This window comes from Stegostoma tigrinum, chromosome 23 (assembly GCF_030684315.1).
Source record: "Stegostoma tigrinum isolate sSteTig4 chromosome 23, sSteTig4.hap1, whole genome shotgun sequence".
NCBI lineage: Eukaryota > Metazoa > Chordata > Chondrichthyes > Orectolobiformes > Stegostomatidae > Stegostoma > Stegostoma tigrinum.
Genome location: NC_081376.1, coordinates 43617696 through 43638152, shown reverse-complemented (window position 1 = coordinate 43638152; position 20457 = coordinate 43617696). Strand labels below are relative to the sequence as shown.

General features: G+C 42.8%; 1 protein-coding gene across 1 annotated transcript in view; it reads left to right on the top strand.

Annotated features, from left to right (window-relative positions):
* Nucleotides 1-220: 220 nt before the first annotated feature.
* Nucleotides 221-20457, top strand: part of LOC125462442 (alpha-N-acetylgalactosaminidase-like) — a 32624-nt gene continuing 12387 nt past the window's right edge. The window contains exons 1-5 of the mRNA XM_048552496.2: nucleotides 221-243; nucleotides 3394-3549; nucleotides 8227-8401; nucleotides 13738-13915; nucleotides 19956-20050. Coding sequence (XP_048408453.2) covers nucleotides 221-243; nucleotides 3394-3549; nucleotides 8227-8401; nucleotides 13738-13915; nucleotides 19956-20050 — 627 coding nt within the window. The remainder of the gene's footprint in view (nucleotides 244-3393; nucleotides 3550-8226; nucleotides 8402-13737; nucleotides 13916-19955; nucleotides 20051-20457) is intronic.

Here is a 20457-nt window from a genome sequence, read left to right as displayed (position 1 = left end):
ACACCCATCAACCCCACCCCACCCCCTGCCCCCCAACCCTTGGTAACTGAGAAGACCCCCCAAGCTTCTTTCCCCTGACATCACACAGCATCACCAGGTGACGTCAGGCTAGTGTCACCAACAGGTTACGGTTCAAGGTCTTTCTCCATCTCACAAACCAACCGGGGCACCACATCACAAATTGTAATGAAGAGGAGCTTGAATGACAGGTTTGGAATCCATGGACTCAAAAGTCAGTTTAAAGTTGTATTTCTTTTGCACACAAGCGCTGAAAAAAAATGATTCTGATTTAGCCTGACAAATGTGGCCTCACATTTTTATAACCCGGTACCTACAATTGCTGGATTTGGCTGTATGGCTGGGGAGGGATTTTTGCTCCCGTTTTAGACCGTCATTGTGATTCCACCAGAGGTTAACGTTGTGAATGTGACGTGTGGCCCCCTTTGTCTCAGTTTCCGGGTGAAGTTGGCACCAAGTACAGGACAGGTAGCGGTGTAAACAGTGAATCATCCGAGTTACTGTTGTGAGTATCCAAAACATGTGTGTTGTACAGGCACTTCAAGGACAACATGTGTTGGAGGTATTTTTGAGAAGTATTATTACTGTAGTTAAAGTCCCATTTCAGCAAACATCACAAACTCAAACCCACTGAGAAGGAACAAAACAACCCAAAATTAATATAAGTTCGGTAGGGTGGGGTTGAATGAGTGCGCAGTTTATGATAACATACTCACAGTTTGGCTCATTTACGGCATTAAAGGGAATAAAATAGATTAAAACTCTGAGTTTTCCACTTTGATGATATCACAATGACTTAAGTGACATCACAATCTGATTTCCTGTGATTTTTCTTTCTCTTCACGTGAAGACCATAAAATAAAGGAGCATAAATAGGCCATTCAGTCCATCTAGTCAATTCTGCCATTCACAGAAACTATGGCCAATCTGATAAACCTCAACTCTTATCGTCCTGCCTTTGATTCTTATCCTGATTAAAAACATATCTCAGCCTTAAATATAGTTCACCACCCAGCCTCGACAGTCTTCCGTGGTAAAGAATTCTTGACATTCACAATCCTCAAAGAGTAAAAAATAATCCTCATCTCTGTCCTAGCTGGGTGACCCCTTACTCTGACATTATTCCCTGTGGTCCTAGACTGTTCCACAAGGGGGAACAACCTCTCCCAATCTACCCTGTCAAATCCTCTAAAAATCCTGCATGTTCCAAAAAGATCACCTCACATTCTTTTAAACTCGAATGAGCACAGCCCTAACCTCCTCACTCTGTCATAAGACAATCCTCCCTTACCTGCAAACAGCATGGTGAACCTTCTCTGAATTCGCACCAATGATAATGTATCTGTCCTAGATAAGGGGGATTATAGTGTAAAGTTCCTGAAACCACGCACACAAAATCATCTAAAGAAGGGTGTAAAGGTTATAGACTAGAACACTTTCCCATTTCAAGCAGCCATTCCCAGCATCACCACTCTTCCCCCTGCCCCAGCTCAGCAATAGGCATGTCATTCACAACATGAGGTCGCGTTTGATTGTCCTTGTTTGAACAGTAATAAAGATGGTAGCACACAAGGAAGCAGAAGCTGCACATTTTAAACTGCAAACATTTATTTCCCTCTCTGTATAATGTTAATCAGTTGGCTGAGTGTTGAACATAGGAACAGAAGTAGGCCTTTCAGCCCCTTGAGCCTGTTCCATCATTCATTGAGATCATGGCTGTTCTGTGGCCTAATGCTAAAGACCTGCCATTGGCCCATATCTCTTAGCACCTTTACTTAAAAATTGATCTATCTTGGATTTAAATTTAACAACTGATCCAGCATCAGTTGCTGTTTGTGGGAGAGAGTTCCAAATCTCTACCACCCTTTGTGTGTAAAATTGTTTCCTATCATCTCTCCTGAACAGTCTGGCTTTAATTCTCAGACTATACCCCCTAGTTCTAGAATCTCCAACCAGTGGAAATAGTTTACCTTTTTCTACCTGGTGGGAGAAAGATGAGTAGCAATTCCACCAAGTTGTCCTGCATGTCTGAACTTTGCATTGGCTAAACATAAGACGAATAGAGTTTGAGATCCTTTCCTGCCAGTTATCAGTCCATGCAAGACGATCTGAGGGCACTTCAAAGCATTTTGGGCAAGACAAAAGCTGTAGTCCAAGGGAGGCAAACAGGAGGCTGGAAGAACACAGCAAGCCAGGCAGCATCTGGAGGAAAGGAGTAGTCCATGTTTCAGTTTATTACCCTTCTTCAGGTCTGGATGTGCGGGTAGGGGGAGCTGCAGATAGAGAGAGAGTGTGGGGTGGGGATAGCGGAATGGTGGTGATAGGTAGACACTGGTGGTAGGTACAACCTGGTTTGTCAAGAGGAGGGATGAATCTGGTCTGGAAGGGAGGGTCATAAAATGGAATAGAATGGAAGGGAGGAGGCAGGGCCCAAGAAAGGAGCCAGGGATGAGTGGGAATGATATTTGAAATTGGGGAACTCAGTGTTGGGTCCTTCGGGCTGTAGGGTGCTCGGGCAGAAGATAAGGTGTTGTTCCGCAAATTTGCGTTCCGAGTCGCTGCGACACTGGAGGAGGCCAAGGACGGACATGTCGGAGGGGGAGTGGGGGGTGGTGGAGTTGTATTCCATTTTGGTCTTCAAACTCGTCGTCAATATTTCTTTGCATTTTTGTTTTGAAGGATCATGATCAAATTGTGCCAGGGAGACAGCAGTCAGGAACTCGAACAGGGAATAAAACACTGGCTGACTGGAAGTGCATAGCCCTCTTTGACCACAGGTGGATATCTATAAAGCATCGCTGATATTATTAGCAATAGCAACAAATGATGCCTCATCTTCTGGAATGTGTTACATTTGGCCTAATCGGGCAGAAAATGATGAATCACAATAAGGAACACTATATCACGCTGGGGTGGAGACAAAAGAATGAACTCTCATTACAGGGCAAAGTTACATTTTTGCAACAGTACCTGGAGTAACTTGTTGCTTGATGGGGTCGAGGGGATAGGTTAGGAAGGTGGATACTCTGTTTGAACCCACGCAAAAGTTTTTGATATTAGAAAGGAAAATTTACTAAAGTCAAAATGATCCCGCGGTGAACTAAATGAGGAAATTTTGAAGAAAGTTGGACATCTTTTGTTCTTTCCTGTGTCCTTTGTCTGTATAAGTCAGTACAAAGTTGTGATATATATTCGAATAATAAATTTCGGCAAGTTGTTTTTCTTAAAGTTGTCTTGAACATTTATTCATTTCAAATGAAACATTCTTGTAACAATCTAATCATTAAACTGAAAGAAATGTATTAATTGGTCCGAAAGCTAAGGTAGCTAATAAGTCATTTTTTTCTTCCCAGGAAGATTCTTAATGAATTGCAGAATACTTTCTCTCTTCATATCCTTCCTACTCATACTAGCTGGGCCAAGCATGTCTCTGGATAATGGCTTGGCAAGAACACCCCCAATGGGGTGGATATCCTGGGAGCGCTTCAGATGTACCATAGATTGCAAACAGTATCCTGACAACTGTATTAGGTATGTATTTCAAAGTAGCTGATGCCGGTCAATTCTGTAACCTTTCTGTTTTTTTTTTGCCCTCCGTCCTCCCATTTTTAAACCATCCCACTTCCTATCTAGCTATGCAGGTTTTGACCAGCTGCACAATTTACATCATTGAATTTATTTCTCCCCTTATTTAGTAAAGAACATTTAATGATGTCAGGTATTCCACCCAGTAATCAGCATGTTTGAGGCAACAAAACAGGCAGACACACCAGGGTTTGAATTTGCACTCCTAAAATATGTATTAGATCAGCTAGCTTTCCGTGCTCTGCAGTGGTATGTTACAATTTGTGACAATGTTGTCACTTTATTTTGTTCCTTTTGTTTGAAGAGAGGTTGTAAGGCAGAGGTACCGAGCTATCTCTAAGCAAGTAAACAATTTGTGAGGTCTTTTAAAAAAATGTTGGAACAATGGAAGCTGCCCACATGTGGCCAGCCGTCACAGACCAGGCCTTCTAGTTTATTTTTAGGTTTGAGCTTCAGTTTTAAGCAGAAGCCTTTGGGGTCTCAAAAGAGTTGGAAGCCTCAGTGAATGTCTCCTGGCTGGTACTTTCTCAGAATTTTCTCTTGATGTTTTTCCTCCTGGATTGGAGAACTGCATGTGAGAATCAATGTCTGAATTTTCCTTTTTGCTAAGGGGTGTGTTTCTGGGATGTTACTGTGTTGGAGCAGTCAATTAGTAGCAGTTACTATATCTATTATTCTGCTAAGTATTCTAAATTCCTCTTTCTTTTGTTTATAGTTTGACTGTAGTGTTTAAATAAATTGTGTTTTACATAACGTTGAGTAGTTTGACCAGTTGTGTTGCCTCTGGGACTTCATGCCTACTTTTAAAATAAGAAAAAGTTAGGATCTAGGCGACCTTCTTAAAATATTTTGAAGGGGTCTGGTTTGGTCCTTAACAGATTTCACCTTTGTATGGTGGTACACATTGTTTATTTATATTTTTCCAAGGGTTATTGTTTTCCTAGTTCTACAGATCTTCTCACAGTTTCAGTCGTATGCTGTTTCCCCATCTGAGAGGGGGTGAACTTTCCCAAGGCCTGTGCCAGTGGTGCTTGCACTGGTCAGTGGGAGAATATGCTGAAGTGGTACAGACTAAGTTTAATGTCTTTGTGTAGCGTTGTCTCAATCTCAGTGAAGGGACCATGAATCAAAATTACCAAACAAAAAAAGGTAAAGCTGTCCTAGTCCCAGAGGATCAAAGGGCTGCTGTGACCTCCGAGAGAGGCGACTGGTGATGGTTTAGTCTGAGGGTCACCACGGCTCAGGTAAGAGGAAAGGTTGAAAAGGAGAGTCCTTCGTGGCACAGTCAGCCAGTATAGGAATTGAATCCATGCTGTGTTGGTGCCACTGTGCATCACAAACCAGCCGTCCAGCCACATAGCTGTCAAAATTTGTCAGCTGATACCTGAACACTGTGCAGCATGGTGACTCAGTGGTTAGCACTGCTGCCTGAAATGACCAGGGACCCAGGTTCAATTCCAGCCTTGGGGTGACTGTCTGTGTGGAGTTTGTACATTCTCCCCATGTCTGCGTGGGTTTCCTCCCACAGTCCAAAGATGTGTAGGCCAGATGCGTTGGCCATGCTAACTTGCCCATAGTGCTCAGGGATGTACAGGCTAGGTGGATTAGCCAAAGGAAATGCAGAGTTATAGGGTATTGGGGTGGATCTGGGTGGGGTGCACTTTGGAGTGTCAGTGTGGACTCAATGGGCTGAATGGCCTGATTATACACTAAAGGGATTCAATGAAATAACAAAAATACCAAGATTTTATTTGTAACTTTTAATTTAACATGAATCAGAGCCAATGTAATTTCGTGATGAACATACAGTCTGATTATACTCCAAATTAAAAAGAAAAGTAAATTTCACTTCAAATAGTTGATGCAACAAAGAACAAAGTCACACAACCACAAACATTTGTATCACTGTGTGTGAATGGCAACATGTCCAGTCCTGAAGCTCTTTAACTCGGTTTCCAAAACCTAGGATCACTTACTTTCCCACTTAACAAGCAACCCTCAAGTGTTGTTCAGTGGCAACTGTCTTCCACCTGAAATTCCTGCACACAGTTAACACTGACAGGGGTTTGCCTATGAGACCTCCCTCTTATTTGGATCACATCAATTCAATAGTTTTCTAGGGTTCCCTTTCAACTGAACAATCAACAATATTCAGTTTATGATGTGGTTCTCTCAAACCTTCAGCTCCTTCACATACCTGAGCTATTCGCACCACTATTAGGGTTCAGACGCTATTAGCTTAGTAATACGTTGCTTCCCCCAATGTGTCTGGAACTCCGCATGTGTTATTAGTGCAAAACAGTAAACAAAACCTTTTATAGAGTGTTTTACCGGCTTCTGTTTATATGAATTCCGTTTTTTTTCACTTTCTGGCTCTATCTGCCTTTTCTCTCCTGGCTTCTGTTTTCTCTTTGTTCCTGAACTTATGCACTGATCACATTTATCCTCCAACTCCTCTGCACGTAACTCTCTGTCTTTTATGTGGCTGCGTGTGATTGGTATAAGGGAATAGGGGAGTAGGTAAAGTAGCTAAAGTATGGGAGGCATTGTGGACTGTTAATCCAGAGGCCCAGATAATGTTCTGCGGAACCCAGTTCAAATCCCACCATGACAGGTGGTGGAATTTGAATTCAATAAATATCTGGAATTAAGACTCTACTGATGACTGTGTGTCGATTGTCAGGGGAAAAGCCCAACTGCTTCACTAATGCCCTTTAGGGAAGGAAACTGCCATCCTTACCTGGTCTGGCCTCCATGTGACTGCAGACCCACAGCAATGTGGTTGACTCTTAACCGTTCTCTGGGCAATTCAGGATGGGCAATAAATGCTGCCTAGCCAGCGATGCCCTCATTCCCCTGAATGAATAAACAAACAAAAATTTTAACTTTCTTCCCATTGAAATTGTTTTCAAGCAAAGAATCTCTAAGTCACATGGACCAATATCCCATTTTATCTAAGAAAATTACAATTTATTCATTTAAAATTAATGCAAACTCTTAAAAGATTATTTTCAAACATTCTGAAGAACAATTAATTATATGCCCTTCAGGCATTTTAAACAAATTGAGTTTCATCTCTGAATAAAACAGGTAGTAAAGTTTATTGGGTTAACACCTAGCAAGGAACATTTCTGAACAGTAATTTTGCTAAAGCTTTCCATCTTGCACTCATCAGGGCAGATGCAAGAATATCAAATTTCAAATCATCACGGCAATTTATTCTACAGGAGATTGTCCTAATGAGTGCAAGGTGAGATGATACATCTCTAAAATATTCAATTTCTCTGCCACCAACTGTTTGTATAGCAATAAATGCATTAGACATCAGATTATATAAATATTCAAGTATCTAAACCAAATTTTCAGATGTACAAATTTTCCAATATCTGCAGCAAATGTCATCACAATTTGAACTCTCAGAATTACTTTCTTTGAACATTGGTTGAAATAAAAATCTATTTTGTTTCGGTATGAAACAGCTGATACAATTATGGTGTCTAATTTGGAGTTCTGAGGGAGAGTCACCGGACCTGAAACGTTAACTCTGTTTTCTCCTTCACAGATGCTGCCAGACCTACTGAGCTTTTCCAGCAACTTTGTTTTTGTTCCTGATTTACAGCATCCGCAATTCTTTTGGTTTTTATGCTGTGTCTAATTTGGAGAACCTGCTATTTAACTTTAGCAGTCACTTGATCAAAATTGCGCAGGTAGCATGCAGTCAGGAATGTATTTCCAGACAGCAACACATTGTTTGATATGGATGATCGTTGAAATGGTTTATATATCCTTTGAATACTGCAGTGATACTAACTTAGATAATTCAATCTTTATATAATCTGATGTCTAATGCATTTATTGTTATGCAAACAGTCAGTGGCACAGAAATTGAATACTTTAGGGACATGTCATTTAACTTTGCGCTCATTAGGACAATCTCCTGTAGAATAAATTGTCGTGACGATTTGAAATTTGCCATTCTTGCATTTGTCTTGAGAGTACAAGATGGAAAGCTTTGGCAAAATTACTGTTCAGGAATGTTCCTTGCTCGGTGCTAAACAAAAACCGAAAGAACAGAGGTTGCTGTAAATCAGGAACAAAAAGACAAGCTGCTAGAAAAGCTCAGCAGGTCTGGCAGCATCTGTGAAGAAAAATTCAGAGTTAGCATTTTGGGTCTGGTAACTCCTCAGAACAGTTCTGAGGAAGGGTCACTGGACCCGAAACGTTAACTGATTTTTTTTTCTTCACAGATACTGCAAGATCTGCTGAGCTTTTCCAGAAACTTCTGTTTTCGTTCCTTGCTGGGTACTAACCCGATAAATTTTACCACCTTTTATTATTCAGAGATGCAACTCAATTCATATCATCTTGAATTAGTATAAACCAAGGCATCCCTGCTTGAGAACAAGAGCTCACGAACTGGGTCATTGTATGAGAATCCTGAGTATATTGTTTCAAGTTACTGTGCACCAGATGTACGCATCAGGCAATCTCTGACTTATTTTCTCAGAGACCTGCAGAGCTTCCCTTATGCTTGAGTACAAAGTTAATAATAAGTAATTAAAGTCCTAATTGTCAATGAAGCAATTTGATACCAATCATGCTCTTGGTTTTTTGCTGTAACAGTGAAGGCTTGTTTAGGTCGATGGCAGATAAGCTGGTAGAGGATGGCTGGAAAGATCTGGGATATCAATACATAAACATTGATGACTGCTGGTCAGCAAAGATGAGAGATAATAATGGGAAAATTCAACCAGATCCAGAACGATTCCCAAATGGCATTAAAGCACTGGCAGATTACGTGAGTGATGTTTTCAAATTTCAAGTGGACACCATAGTAGGGCTATCACACAACGCGTGTTTATTATTTTCAGTGCACTGCTGTCTGGTGTGACGCAAACACTGTGGCTGCAAGCGATGATTCAATGGATAAGAACACTGAGTATCACTGACTTTATTAAGCCTGCAGCAAGTTAGTGCATAATGCATTGGAATTAGATTCAAAAAGATATGAAACAAATGACCTGACAAACAGTTAAGAGGCAAAGAGGGGTGACTTCCCTCCTACCTACGAAGAGGATGAAAATGGAGAAGAAAATGGGGATATCGGGAACTTCTGTCATATCAGGAATCATTGTAACATTGAGGATGCTTTTTCAACATCACTGGTTGAGTGGTAGCCTGGCAGAGTCCCTTGCTCAGTCATTTCACAAACTACCTGATGTTCTTCAATGTATTTCTTTTATTCATTGAGCATAGAGTTGTACAGCGTGAAAACAGACCCTTAGGTTCAACCAGTCCATTCTGACCATAATCCCAAACTAAACTAGTCCCTCCTGCCTGCGCCTGGCTCATTTCCGTCCAAGCATTTCTTATTCATGCACTTATCTAAATGCTTTTTAAACGTTGTAACTGTACCTGCATCCATCACTTCCTCTGGAAGTTCATTCCACACAGGAACAACTCTGTGTAAAATCCCTCTCCTCTCACCTTAAAAATATGTCCTAATCTTGAAATCCCTGCCCTAGGCAAAGACAGCTACTATTCACTTTCTCTATACCGCCCACTATTTTATAAACCTCTGTAGAGTCCCTCTTAAACTCCTCTGCTCCAGTGAAATAAGTCCCAGCTTATCCAGCTTCTCCTTATAACGCAAACCCACCATTCCTGGTAAATCGTTTGTGAACCATCTCCAGCTTAATAATAGCCTTCTTCTAACAGGCAGACCAGAACTGGACACAGCGATTCATAAATAACCTCACCAATGTCCCGTACAAACTCAGCATAATGTCCCAACTCCTTTTATCAAAGGTCTCAGCAATGAAGGCAAGCATGCTAAACGTCTTTTTAACTGCTCGGTCTACATGTGATGTAAACTTCAAAGAAATATGTACCTGAATACCAAGGTCTCTATCCAATGCCCTACTTTTAATTGTATAAGCCTTGTCTTTGTTTGCTTTACCAAAATGCAATACCATGCATTTATCGAAATTAAAAGACCATTTGCCACTCTTTAGCCCATTGGCCATATTGAACAAGATCTCTTAGTGATCTTAGAAAAAAAATAGAATTCAAAATCCAGTATCTGATTTCTTTTAGACTTATAGTCCTGATTTCAATTTTCCAATATTCTAGTTGAAAACTTACATTAGAACATTTTAAGGGCATGACAGTGCATGGTATAAAGTATGCTCCTTGTACTATTATTATAAACAACTGTAATATGTTTAAAGTCGAGGGTACGTTTATTGACATAAATTTGTAATTTGACTAATATATGTAAGGATATATGCCAAGTTTGCATTTGTTTTAATAAAAACCGAAAGAGCTGCGGGTGCTGTAAATCAGGAACAAAAACAAAGTTGCTGGAAAAGCTCAGCAGATCTGACAGCATCTGTGAAGGAAAAAACAGAGGGAGGAAGGGTCACTGGACCCGAAACGTTAACTCTGTCTTTTTCCTTCACAGATGCTGCCAGACCTGCTGAGCTCTTCCATCAACTTTGTTTTTGTTCTTGCTTTGGTTTTAGTATTCTTTGTGTTAGTTTATATTAGTACGTTGAGATAATTTTAATTGGATCGTATTTCACAGTCAGTGGTGAAGAGATGTAGTTACCACAGAGAGGTATACATAACTACACCATGTCAGTCTCTCCACCTGTAGCATGTACCTGCTGCTTATACAGCAAACACATGGCCATGTCTCAATGTTTGGGGAGGGCAGTTCTTAATCAAGTCCGGGGAGACATCCTGCAGGCAAGCAGCCCTGGTTATCCTCTGATATTAACGTCAGGGCCTGGACACAATCAGTTGCCCGCTTGAAATGCTCAGGATTGGGGTGGGGTTGCGGTGGTAGTGGTGTGGTGTCCAGCTCACTCCAGTGCATGTACTGGGCCGCGGTCAGCCCTGTCAGTCCAGTGCGACCAGAATGAAGAGTCACAGTAAATCAGTCAAGGAACTACACACAGATCAGCCGTCAGAAGGGCTAATTCTTCCATTCCCTCCCACCGGACTTTGCTGCTGTCCACACCTGCCATGACGAAGCCTGCTGTACAGTGGAGCCAATTGGCTGTGGAATTTCGGTGGGCAGCCCCAGGGATGTTTATGGATAGAGAGCTCAGACATGTTGCGTGTTCGTGTCCCCAAGGCAGATGCATCCTTCTTGGCTTGAACAGCTGGAGGACAGAGGGTGGCAGGCAGGGGAGAGGTAGGAGGCCTAGCCACATCTGAAGTGTCCTGAGAGGAGCCTACTGGTCGTCTTTGTGTGGTTCTCTTAGGCCAGGTGCCTCTTGGTGCTGACCTATCTCCTTGTGAGGAAGGTGCACCTGGGCTCAGGTCAAGATCCCTTGCACACCCACTTGATGGTGCTGAGCACCAATAACAAGGGTGAGGGGGTGCAGGTCCATGTGTGTATCCAGTAGACCCTGGGAGAGAGCTGGACCTGGCTCTGCATAGCAATCACCAGCCAGTCTGTGGTGGCAGTCAGATGCCACTATACCAGAGACAACATGGTGCTGACAGCATCAGTGAAGTCCTCCAATCTTTGACTGAGATTGCCCAGTGCCTCGGACAAATCGGCCAGCTGCTGCTGTGTGTCTGCTTTTGTGTTTCAGTGAAGTTCTTCATTGTCAACACCCATGAGATCCCCTCCTGCCTGGGGCTGAGATGATGCTAGGTCTCTGGCAGCCCTCCCAGTACCAGTGATCTAGTGCAGTTCCTCGTCAGCTAGTTGTGGAGACATGGCAACATGGCCAACATGTTCCAGATGCTAATGGACCTAAACTATCCCTCAATGTGCCAGTTTCTGAGCTGGTGGAGGAGGCAGCCTTGCCTGTAGGATCATGGCTTCTTCCTCAGAGAGGGAGGAGGTAATGCCATGTGTCGCTGCCCTCTCAACCATAGAGATAGTGTCAATACCACTGCAGGGGACTAAAGAGAGAATGCATTGTGGAAAAGGATAGGAATTGTTTTGTGTGAAGAGACCATTCGCCGTGACGGTAATGGGAGAGCAGCGCAGCGATGGACAAATGATCGCATTCAGTTGTCAGGAAGTGGGGCTATCAGCATCGCCACATAGTCAGAGTCAGGATCCTAAACCTGTCGGGTGGGGGGGGGGGGGGGGGGGGGGGGGGGGGGATTGGGAGCCAAATATTAGGCACCCCATTACCTGTTATCAGCCTTTTCTGTCTTATCGTAGGCCATTTTCTCCAGACGTATACCAAAGGGAGAGGTTGAGTGAGATGAAAGTGACTGGCACAGCTGCCAGTGCTGGTGCAGGTCAGGATGGTTTTTTTCTGGAAAGGCAACACAGAGGCCATGATGGAAGGGTTGGTTGTCTGGGGCATTGGTTGACGAGAGTGAGGGAGGGAAGATGTTGCAGGGCAATAGTTAGAGAGTGTGAGCCTTGCTGAGAAGTGGGTGCAGAGTTAGACTGGGTAGGCAGTAGCAGTGAGAAGATGATGACGCTTACCCTCGCCAAGTCAAATGGGCAACGACCTTTAACCAACATTGATGGTCAGTCTTCCAGACCATAGATATTGCTCTGGACCCAGTTGGCAGCGGCTGTCAGTGTGGTCTCCTGTGCCAGTCCTGAGGGAAGAGGATGTCTCTGCACTGCACCACCCTATCACCAGATCCCTGTTGGCAGAGCAAGGTGCCAATTTTGCACTGCCCGACATGTCAAGGCCAATTCAATAAACTGTGCGAGTGACCAGTCGACTGGCAGCACTTGACCTGGTGCACAACTCTATTTTAAATGTGGCATAATGCCAGGAATCTCAAGGGGTCCTGGCAAGACTGAAGATACAATGAGTTGGATGTTGCAGGGTCACAGGGCATGTGTACTGAGGTGTGCTTTGGAAAGTAGCTTGAAAAATCTCAGTTGACCTCAGTGAAAGAAACCATTTGTGAAACCTAACACAATTTGACACTTAGCTGATTTCTGGTAAAATTCAGCGCATAGCTTTACCTATTCCAATGTCAGTTTGAATTTGATACCATTGGAGGTCCATGGCATCTTAGAAGCAGGGCGGTTGCAGGCAGTCTGATGAACCAAGCACATTGAAGAATTCTCACAGACAGCAAGTAGGATGTAAAAAGCATGAAATACCATTCACATAGTAATTCTTTTACAGAGAGAGAAAATGGAATATACATATGAATGTTAAGGAGAAAAATGGATCATCATTAACTTAAATCAGTTTTATCATTTTAAAAGTTATGCACTTTTTATATTTTTTTATAGTGAACTATAGTCCACACGTATAATTTCTTTTTCATTGCCAGATATGTTGTTCAGAAGTAAAAGTGTGATTCGGTTCAATATTTAAGTTCAGTTACTCCTGATGAATCAAGTTTAACATTTTTGCTGGAGTTTACAATGTGAATAGTGCATAAAATGTTTGATTTATTGTCAAACCATTGATTCTATGTTGATTGCCTCTGTGAGAACTGCAACAGCAAACTGTGGAGAAATGGGTTATTTCCACAATAGCTGAGATGCGTATGCCAGGGATTGCTATAATTTTCACGCGAAAACGATAGTGCGTCCTGACAATTTAATTGACATCACAAACACAAATTCAAGTCATTGTTTTTGCTTCACTTTTGAGGCCAGGTAAGAAGCTGAAATAGTGTCTGGTAAAAATGAGCACATAGATTTTATCCATTCCAATGTCAATAGGACAGCAGCTTGCAAGCAGAAACGTTGCAGGCAGACTGATGAACCAAGCACATTGAAGAATTCTCACAGACAGCAAAGCAGGAAGTAAGAAGCATGAAATATCACTCATCATTTAATAGCCATTGACCATTTGTGACGCTAGTCCTTTGTAAGATGTTGAGGTTTAGTCTCATGAGATATTTTACACTAATGTTTTTGTGAACAACCATGTGGCCACAATTGCTTGGGAAAACATTTAGTGATAGCAAGAAAGCACCCCTTAAAAAAAGTAAAGTGCATTTTGTTTCCAGAATGAGAACAACGAAAAAAAACTGTATCCTTAACTCACTGCCTGAGGTATGCAAAATTTTCTAAGTAAAAATGCAGAAATGGAACTTGATAAAGTGGAAAAAAAATTACTCATGCTTTATCCTGGCAGTTTGAGTTATTTATTTGTTGATCTGCATTGTTTGTGATAGGTTCATTCTAAAGGGCTGAAACTAGGGATTTATGGGGACCTCGGTATTGCGACCTGTGGTGGGTTTCCTGGTACCACACTGGAGAAAGTTGACACTGATGCCAAGACATTTGCAGAATGGGAAATAGACATGCTGAAGTTTGATGGCTGCAACTCTAACTCCACGGAGAAAGCAATTGGTATGATATCTCATGAGATCTTGTAATTGTACTGCGTCATTTAATCGATTTTGTTGAGTATGTGGGAGATGCTGTGTAAGGGGCTGCTGAATATAAAATTTATCTTATGATATGGTTAGGGTTATATTGACCACTGACACTCTATACATTTCAGATTCAAACACAAAGACATAGAAAAAACACAATTGTCCAATTATCCCATCCCATCCTGAATGGACTCCTTCTGCCTAATCATAATTCTACGATTTGATATGAAACACATTCTATCCCATTGTTGTCTCAATTTTGTTTTAGTTGGAACATCATGACTTGAATTTGGAATTCCTTCCCTTCAGAAGTCCATTCACCATTTTGAAAACCGAATTAATAGGGATTAGGATGAAAAGAGTCTTGCTAAAAATTCACTGGTCAAAAAGTTCAGTCTCCAGCCCAGCTATGTCCCAGCTCCAATTCCTGGGCTGCAGTGAGTGAGCTAGTCTTGGTTTGCTACGAGCATTTAGAATTGTTCTGGGATGAAGACAGTTGGAATCAGCATACCCATTTCTCATTTTGTCTCCTATTCAGTGACCTCTGCTAAAAACATGAATGTTGGCATTGGATGTGGGGAACTGGGGGCATGGTTGTGGAGGGGAGGGTAGATTTACTTCTGGCTGTGTAATACCCTCTAATAAATAATGGTCGCTTGCGCAAGGTAACTGACTGTTATGGGAGAATGGGTCACGGAAACGGGAAACAATTTCAGAGGGCAGCAGGGTGGCTCAGTAGTTAGCACTGCAGCCTCACCGTGCCAGAGACTGAGGGTCAATTCCACCCTGGGGCAATTGTCTGTGTGGAGTTTGCACATTCTCCCCGTGTTTACAAGGGTTTCCTCCGGGTGCTCCGGTTTCCCACAGTCCAAAGATGTGCGGGTGAGGTGGATTGGCCACGATAAGTTACCCATAGTGTCCAAGGATATGCAGGCTAGGTGGGCTATCCGTGGGTGATGTGGGGTTACAGTGATAGGGTGGGTTTGGATGGGTGGGATCCTCTGTTGAGAGTCAGTGCAGACTTGAAGGGTTGAACGGCCTGCTTCCACACTGTAGGCATTCTGTGGTATGTAAAGGAGGAGAGAAAATTCCTAGAAAGATGTTTACATTTCAAAACATTTTGAAAACAAAGAGCTGTTAAGTAACAGATAACCCCTTCCCTTATATAAAATATTTGCATATGATGAGTATTTTCTCCCTCTCTAAATATTGTTATCAATTCCGTTACTAAGCTACATTGTTAATGGTATTGTGCTGATAACTTATGTAAGGAACAGAAGTTGCAAAAGTCACATTCTTTAGCCTTTACTGAGTTGGCAAGATCTTTCAACCTTGTTATGGGGTTGTTAAAACTACACACCAATTCTGAAAGTCTTCCGTAATGAAAGTAATAAGTCACTTCCTTATTCTCAAATCTATTTCCGTTGAGGCATTTCAGGACATTTAAATTTCCTTCATTTGTCCTCCGTCTGCTCCCTCAGTTTGAAATTGCATGGTCCCAGGTATTTACGAGGGTGAGATATGGAATGGAGTGAAATGTATTTGAGAAAATCCAAAGTGCAGGTCACCACAAATATCACAGAGTTTTAATTCCAAAGCGTGCTCAACTGTCAGTGGCTAAGCCAGATAAACTAGCATGATTGACATAACTGGGTGCCCACTGAGTGGCTTTATTTTATACATTCATGGGATGCTGAGTACCACTGGCCAAGTCAGCATTTATTGCCCAGGGGGCAGTCAAGAGTCAACCACCTTGCCATGGTTGGGAGTCATATATAGGCTAGATCAGGCAAAGGTGGCAGATTGCCGTCCCCAAACAACAGTCATCAGCACAGAAACAGATCCTTTGTTCAACTCATCCACGCTGACCAGACACCCCAGTCTGACCTTGTCCCATTTGCTAGTGCTTGGCCCATATCCCTCTAAACCCTTCCTATTCATAAACCCATTCAGATGCCTTTTAAATGTTGTAATTTTACGAGTCTCTACCACTTCCTCTGGCATCTCGTTTCATGCACACACTACACTCTGCGTGAAAATGTTATTCCTCAGGTCCTTTTTAAATCTTTCCCCTCTCACCTTAAACCTAAGCCCCCTAATTTTGGGCTCTTCCCACAGTAGGGAAATTATCTTGGCTGTTCACACTATCCATGCTCCATTATCAAACCAGTTAGTATTTTTCACAGTTGATCATGTTGGCATGGTTGCCCTTATGATAGCTTTTTAAAAAATGAGTTTCGAATCTCACAGTCTGTCTTCATGGGATTTGAACCCTTATCCCTAGAACATTAGCCTGATGATCCAGCTGACTGCCCCTGTAATACTACAACAAAGGATGGGGAGACTACCAGACTGGATGTGAAGGTCATTAAAGAATGATTTGAGGTGGTCTGAGGGGATGGCGGTAGGGGTCTGCTGGTAATTGCGGGTTAATTAAGGAAAATGACAGCTCCAGGAGGAAGTGGGATATTGCTGATCATGAGGGACTCAGAGGGGGAACTACAGGGAGTGGCTGATTATGGCTTGAAGATCCTGGAGATGGAGAAGGTCAGACACAGTATGCAGATGGGGTGGGAGTGTTGCATTTCCAAGATTAGCCTGTTGGACCTGGAGAGAAAAGAAAACCCTTCAGCTTCTCCTGACCCACCAGCAATGCTATCACTATCCAGCGTTTTTCACTCTTGTTACCCAGCAGGGTCCCAGGGACCAAGGAAATGCAAATAACAGCAGTTACACGTAGAAAGTGTAATAAAATGGGTGCAGGCTGCTTAACAGCTTGCAACAAATGACCTGGTACTCTGAGACCAAATTGGTCAGCTGATCCTGTCCCATGTCCCGTTAAACCGAAGGCGGCTGGGTTAAAGGTAGTTTATGTCAAGTTTGATCTTGCCAATATTTTAACTTCCCACCCAACACAAACCAATCCTTTTTGGGGGCAGCTTAAATAACTGGCAATAATGACCCCACTAAATTTGTTAGTTTCTTTTACTTCAAATTATGTTAGTGACTTTTATTTAAGAAGAATTTCAGCAACTAGATGTTTTATCTTTTCATCTTCGGACAAGTCTGATCTAAGTTCTTGCTGCAAACTTTTAGACCACACTGTAGGACTTCCCTGTGCTTACTCTGGCTGGAGAAAACCATTCATTAAATAAACTGGAATTAATTTCTTTTCCACCAGCGTTAGAAATAAAATCCCCTTTAAGGGCAAGACAGAACACCTCAAGTTGTTTGAGAGCAAGTGGTGCATGTTTGACTGTGTATTTAAGAGCTGCATTCTGGCAATGCCTTTACAGAGAGATGGGCACTATGCGGGACACAGTACTTTACTTCCTCATCCAACTCTGTTTTCATTTAACACTGTGTGGAGCTGAAGGAACACAGCAGGCCAGGCAGCATCAGAAGAGCAGGAAAGGTGCCGTTTTGGGTCTGGACTCCTAATCAGAAATGGGAGAGGAGGAAGGGAGCTCAGAAATAGAGAGAGAAGGGTTGGGGCTGGGAAGGTAGGTGGGATGGTGACAGGTGAGTGCAGGTGGGGAGTGGTGGGAATAGGTCAGTGAGGTGGGAGGAGCAGACTGGTAGGAGAGGAGATGGACCGGTTGTGACAAGTCAAGGAGGCGGAGATGAGAGGAAGGGTTAGCCATGGGATGAGGAGATTTTGAAACTGGTAAAATCCACATTGAGACTATTGGGTTGTCGACTCCTGAGGTGGAATATGAGGTACAAGACCAAAGTTGCTGGAAAAGCTCAGCAGCTCTTTTCAGTCCTGAGGAAGGGTCACTGGACCCAAACCGTTAATTCTGTTTTCTCCTCCCCAAATGCTGCCAGACCTGCTGAGCTTTTCCAGCAACTTTGTTTTTGTTCCTGATTTACAGCTTCCGCAGTTCTTTCAGTTCTAATGTGGAATATGAGGTGCTGCTTCTCCAGTTTCCAGGTGGCATCACTATGACACTGGAGGAGGCCCAGGATGGACATGTCACCCAGGGAGTGGGAGGGGGAGCTGAAATCGTTCATGACTTAGAAGGTGCCGTCATTTGTCATGAACAGAGCACAGGTACTCTACAAAGTGGTCTCCGAGCTCTGACTGGTCTCACTGATATAGAGGCCACATTGGGAGCAGCGAGTACAGTAGACCACGGATGTGAAGGTGAACCTCTGTTGATGTGAAAGGCTTGTTTTGTGCCTGATTGGAGGTGAGGGGGGAGGTGTGGGGGCAGGTGTAGCACTTCCTGCGGTTGCAAGGAAAGGTGCCGGGGGTGGTGGGGCTAGTGGGGAGTGTGGAGTGGACTAGTGAGTCACAGAGAGAGTGTTCTGTATGAAAGACAGATAGGGTTGGGGAGGGAAATATGTCTTTGGTTGTGGGGTTGGATTGTAAATGGTGGAGGTAGCAGAAAATGATACATTGGATAGGGAGGTTAGTGGGGTAATATGTGAGGACAAGAGGGATTCTGTCTTTGTTTTTGTCGGGGGCAGGGAGTGTGAGGGCAGAGGTGCGGGAAACACAAGAGATGCAGTCCAGAATATTTTTGACCACCGAAGGGGGGACGTTGCGGTCCTTGACATATGAGGACATCTGGGATGTTTGGGAGTGGAACGCCCCATCTAGGGAGCAGATGCAGCGGAGGCAGAGGAATTGGGAGGAGGGGAATGCATTCTTGCAGGAAGGTGGGTGAGGGGAGGTGTAGTCCAGGTAGCTGTGGGAAGTAGCTTCTTGCTGCTCTCCCTAACTCACCCCTTCACTTTTGAGGGTTCGATTTGTCAATAATGGGCTTTGCACGTAAACTTCTAATTGACTGCACCGGTGATTACTGGTGGTGGTTAATAGTGAGAAACAACAAAATAAGAAGTCACAGTAATTTGGTGTTGGGAAAGTTGTTTGGTTGTGTGTGATAAAACTTCTGGATGTGAAAAAGAAGCTGCATTCAGAAGAAGAAAAAGAGCTGCATTCACCTGGGTCTGCTGACGCTGTGGGTAGCTTCCCTCCATTTTAGCCAGGAGGCCTAGGTTCAAGTCCCACCAGCTCCAGAGGTGTGTAATAATAACACTGAGCAGATTGATATAGAAAATATCAAGAACTGGGTTCATATATAAAAAGAAATGAGCTGGGTACTCACCAATACTCACAAGACAGTGCTTTACCTCCCCTCCTATATCCATTTTGATTTAGCCCCCTATCTCTCCCTCATCTTTGGTGGCCCAAATTGCCCTTAATGGGTTTTGCATGCAAATTAATCAATTGGAAATCTTGGGTGACTTACTAGCGATGATTAATAGATAGAAAATACCACAGGTGACTGATGATGGAAACAAAACCATTCAGTTAATTGTAAAAGCATATCTGAATACTAAAACAAAAAGAGTTGGGCTTGCTTATTGGTGGTGGTTAATGGGTGAAAAATACTGGAGGTGATTTGCTGATGGGAATAAAAGTGTTTGGTTGTGTATGCTAACATTCCCACATACTTAAAAACAAGAAAAATAAAACAGAGCTGTGTTCTTCTGCATTGGGGTGTTATCTTCTGGACAAGGAGCATGGCCAGAAGGAAAGGTAAATGTTATGTTTGTGCTAAATCCTTTGGAAGTCTTTTGCTGCCAAATTCAACATGTTGACCTCAGTCTGTTTAACAGTTTCCAAAAAAAAGAAAGATAAAGTTAATAAAGATTGAGACTACATTCCAACTTCACACTCAATTCACGGTTGTGATTTCGATAATTGGGAGAAATTGCTGTTCCAATGCCTTCTATAAACTCACAGCAGAAATGCAAAATTAAGCAGTACCAAGCTGTTTATACCCTCTGACCCACAATTTTCTTCTTTACTCAAGACGAATGACCCTCCTAAACTGTTATTTGAAGATTATTAAGTAGTGCTGCCCATAACACAGTAGGAATATTCTTGTGTAAGTCTTTTCAATTGTATTATGCTATTGAATATTCTGCTTCTGAAACATGCCAATATTTTGATGATGACTGTTTCATTTTTCCAGGTCTCATTTCAATATTCTGTTCCTTAGGTTATCCAAAGATGAGCCATGCTCTCAATGCCACAGGAAGGCCAATCATATATTCTTGTAGCTGGCCAGCTTACGAATTTGGCCTACCACCCAAGGTGGGAGAAAGAAGCCTTTTGTTTCCCTCTGTTAATATCTTAACGAGGTGGTGACTTTGTTACATGCTTGTGCCTGTGATACAGTGGTGATACAGCCCAGAGTTGTTGACTGGCCCATTTTCTTCTTTTCACTTGCCAGCAGATCACCAATATGATGAGACTGCAGAGGTCTTCATGGGAGGTTTTTCTTTATTCTTTAGTCATTCATGGAATGAGGGTGTCACTGGCTAGGCCAGCATTTATTGCCCATCCCTAATTGCCCACAGGGCAGTTAAGAGTCAACCAAATTGCTGTGGGTCTGGATTTACATGTAGGCCACACCAGCTAATGATGACAGCTTCCTTCCCTAAAGGGCATTAGTGAACCAGATGAGCTTTTCCTGACAATTAACAATGGATTCACAGTTA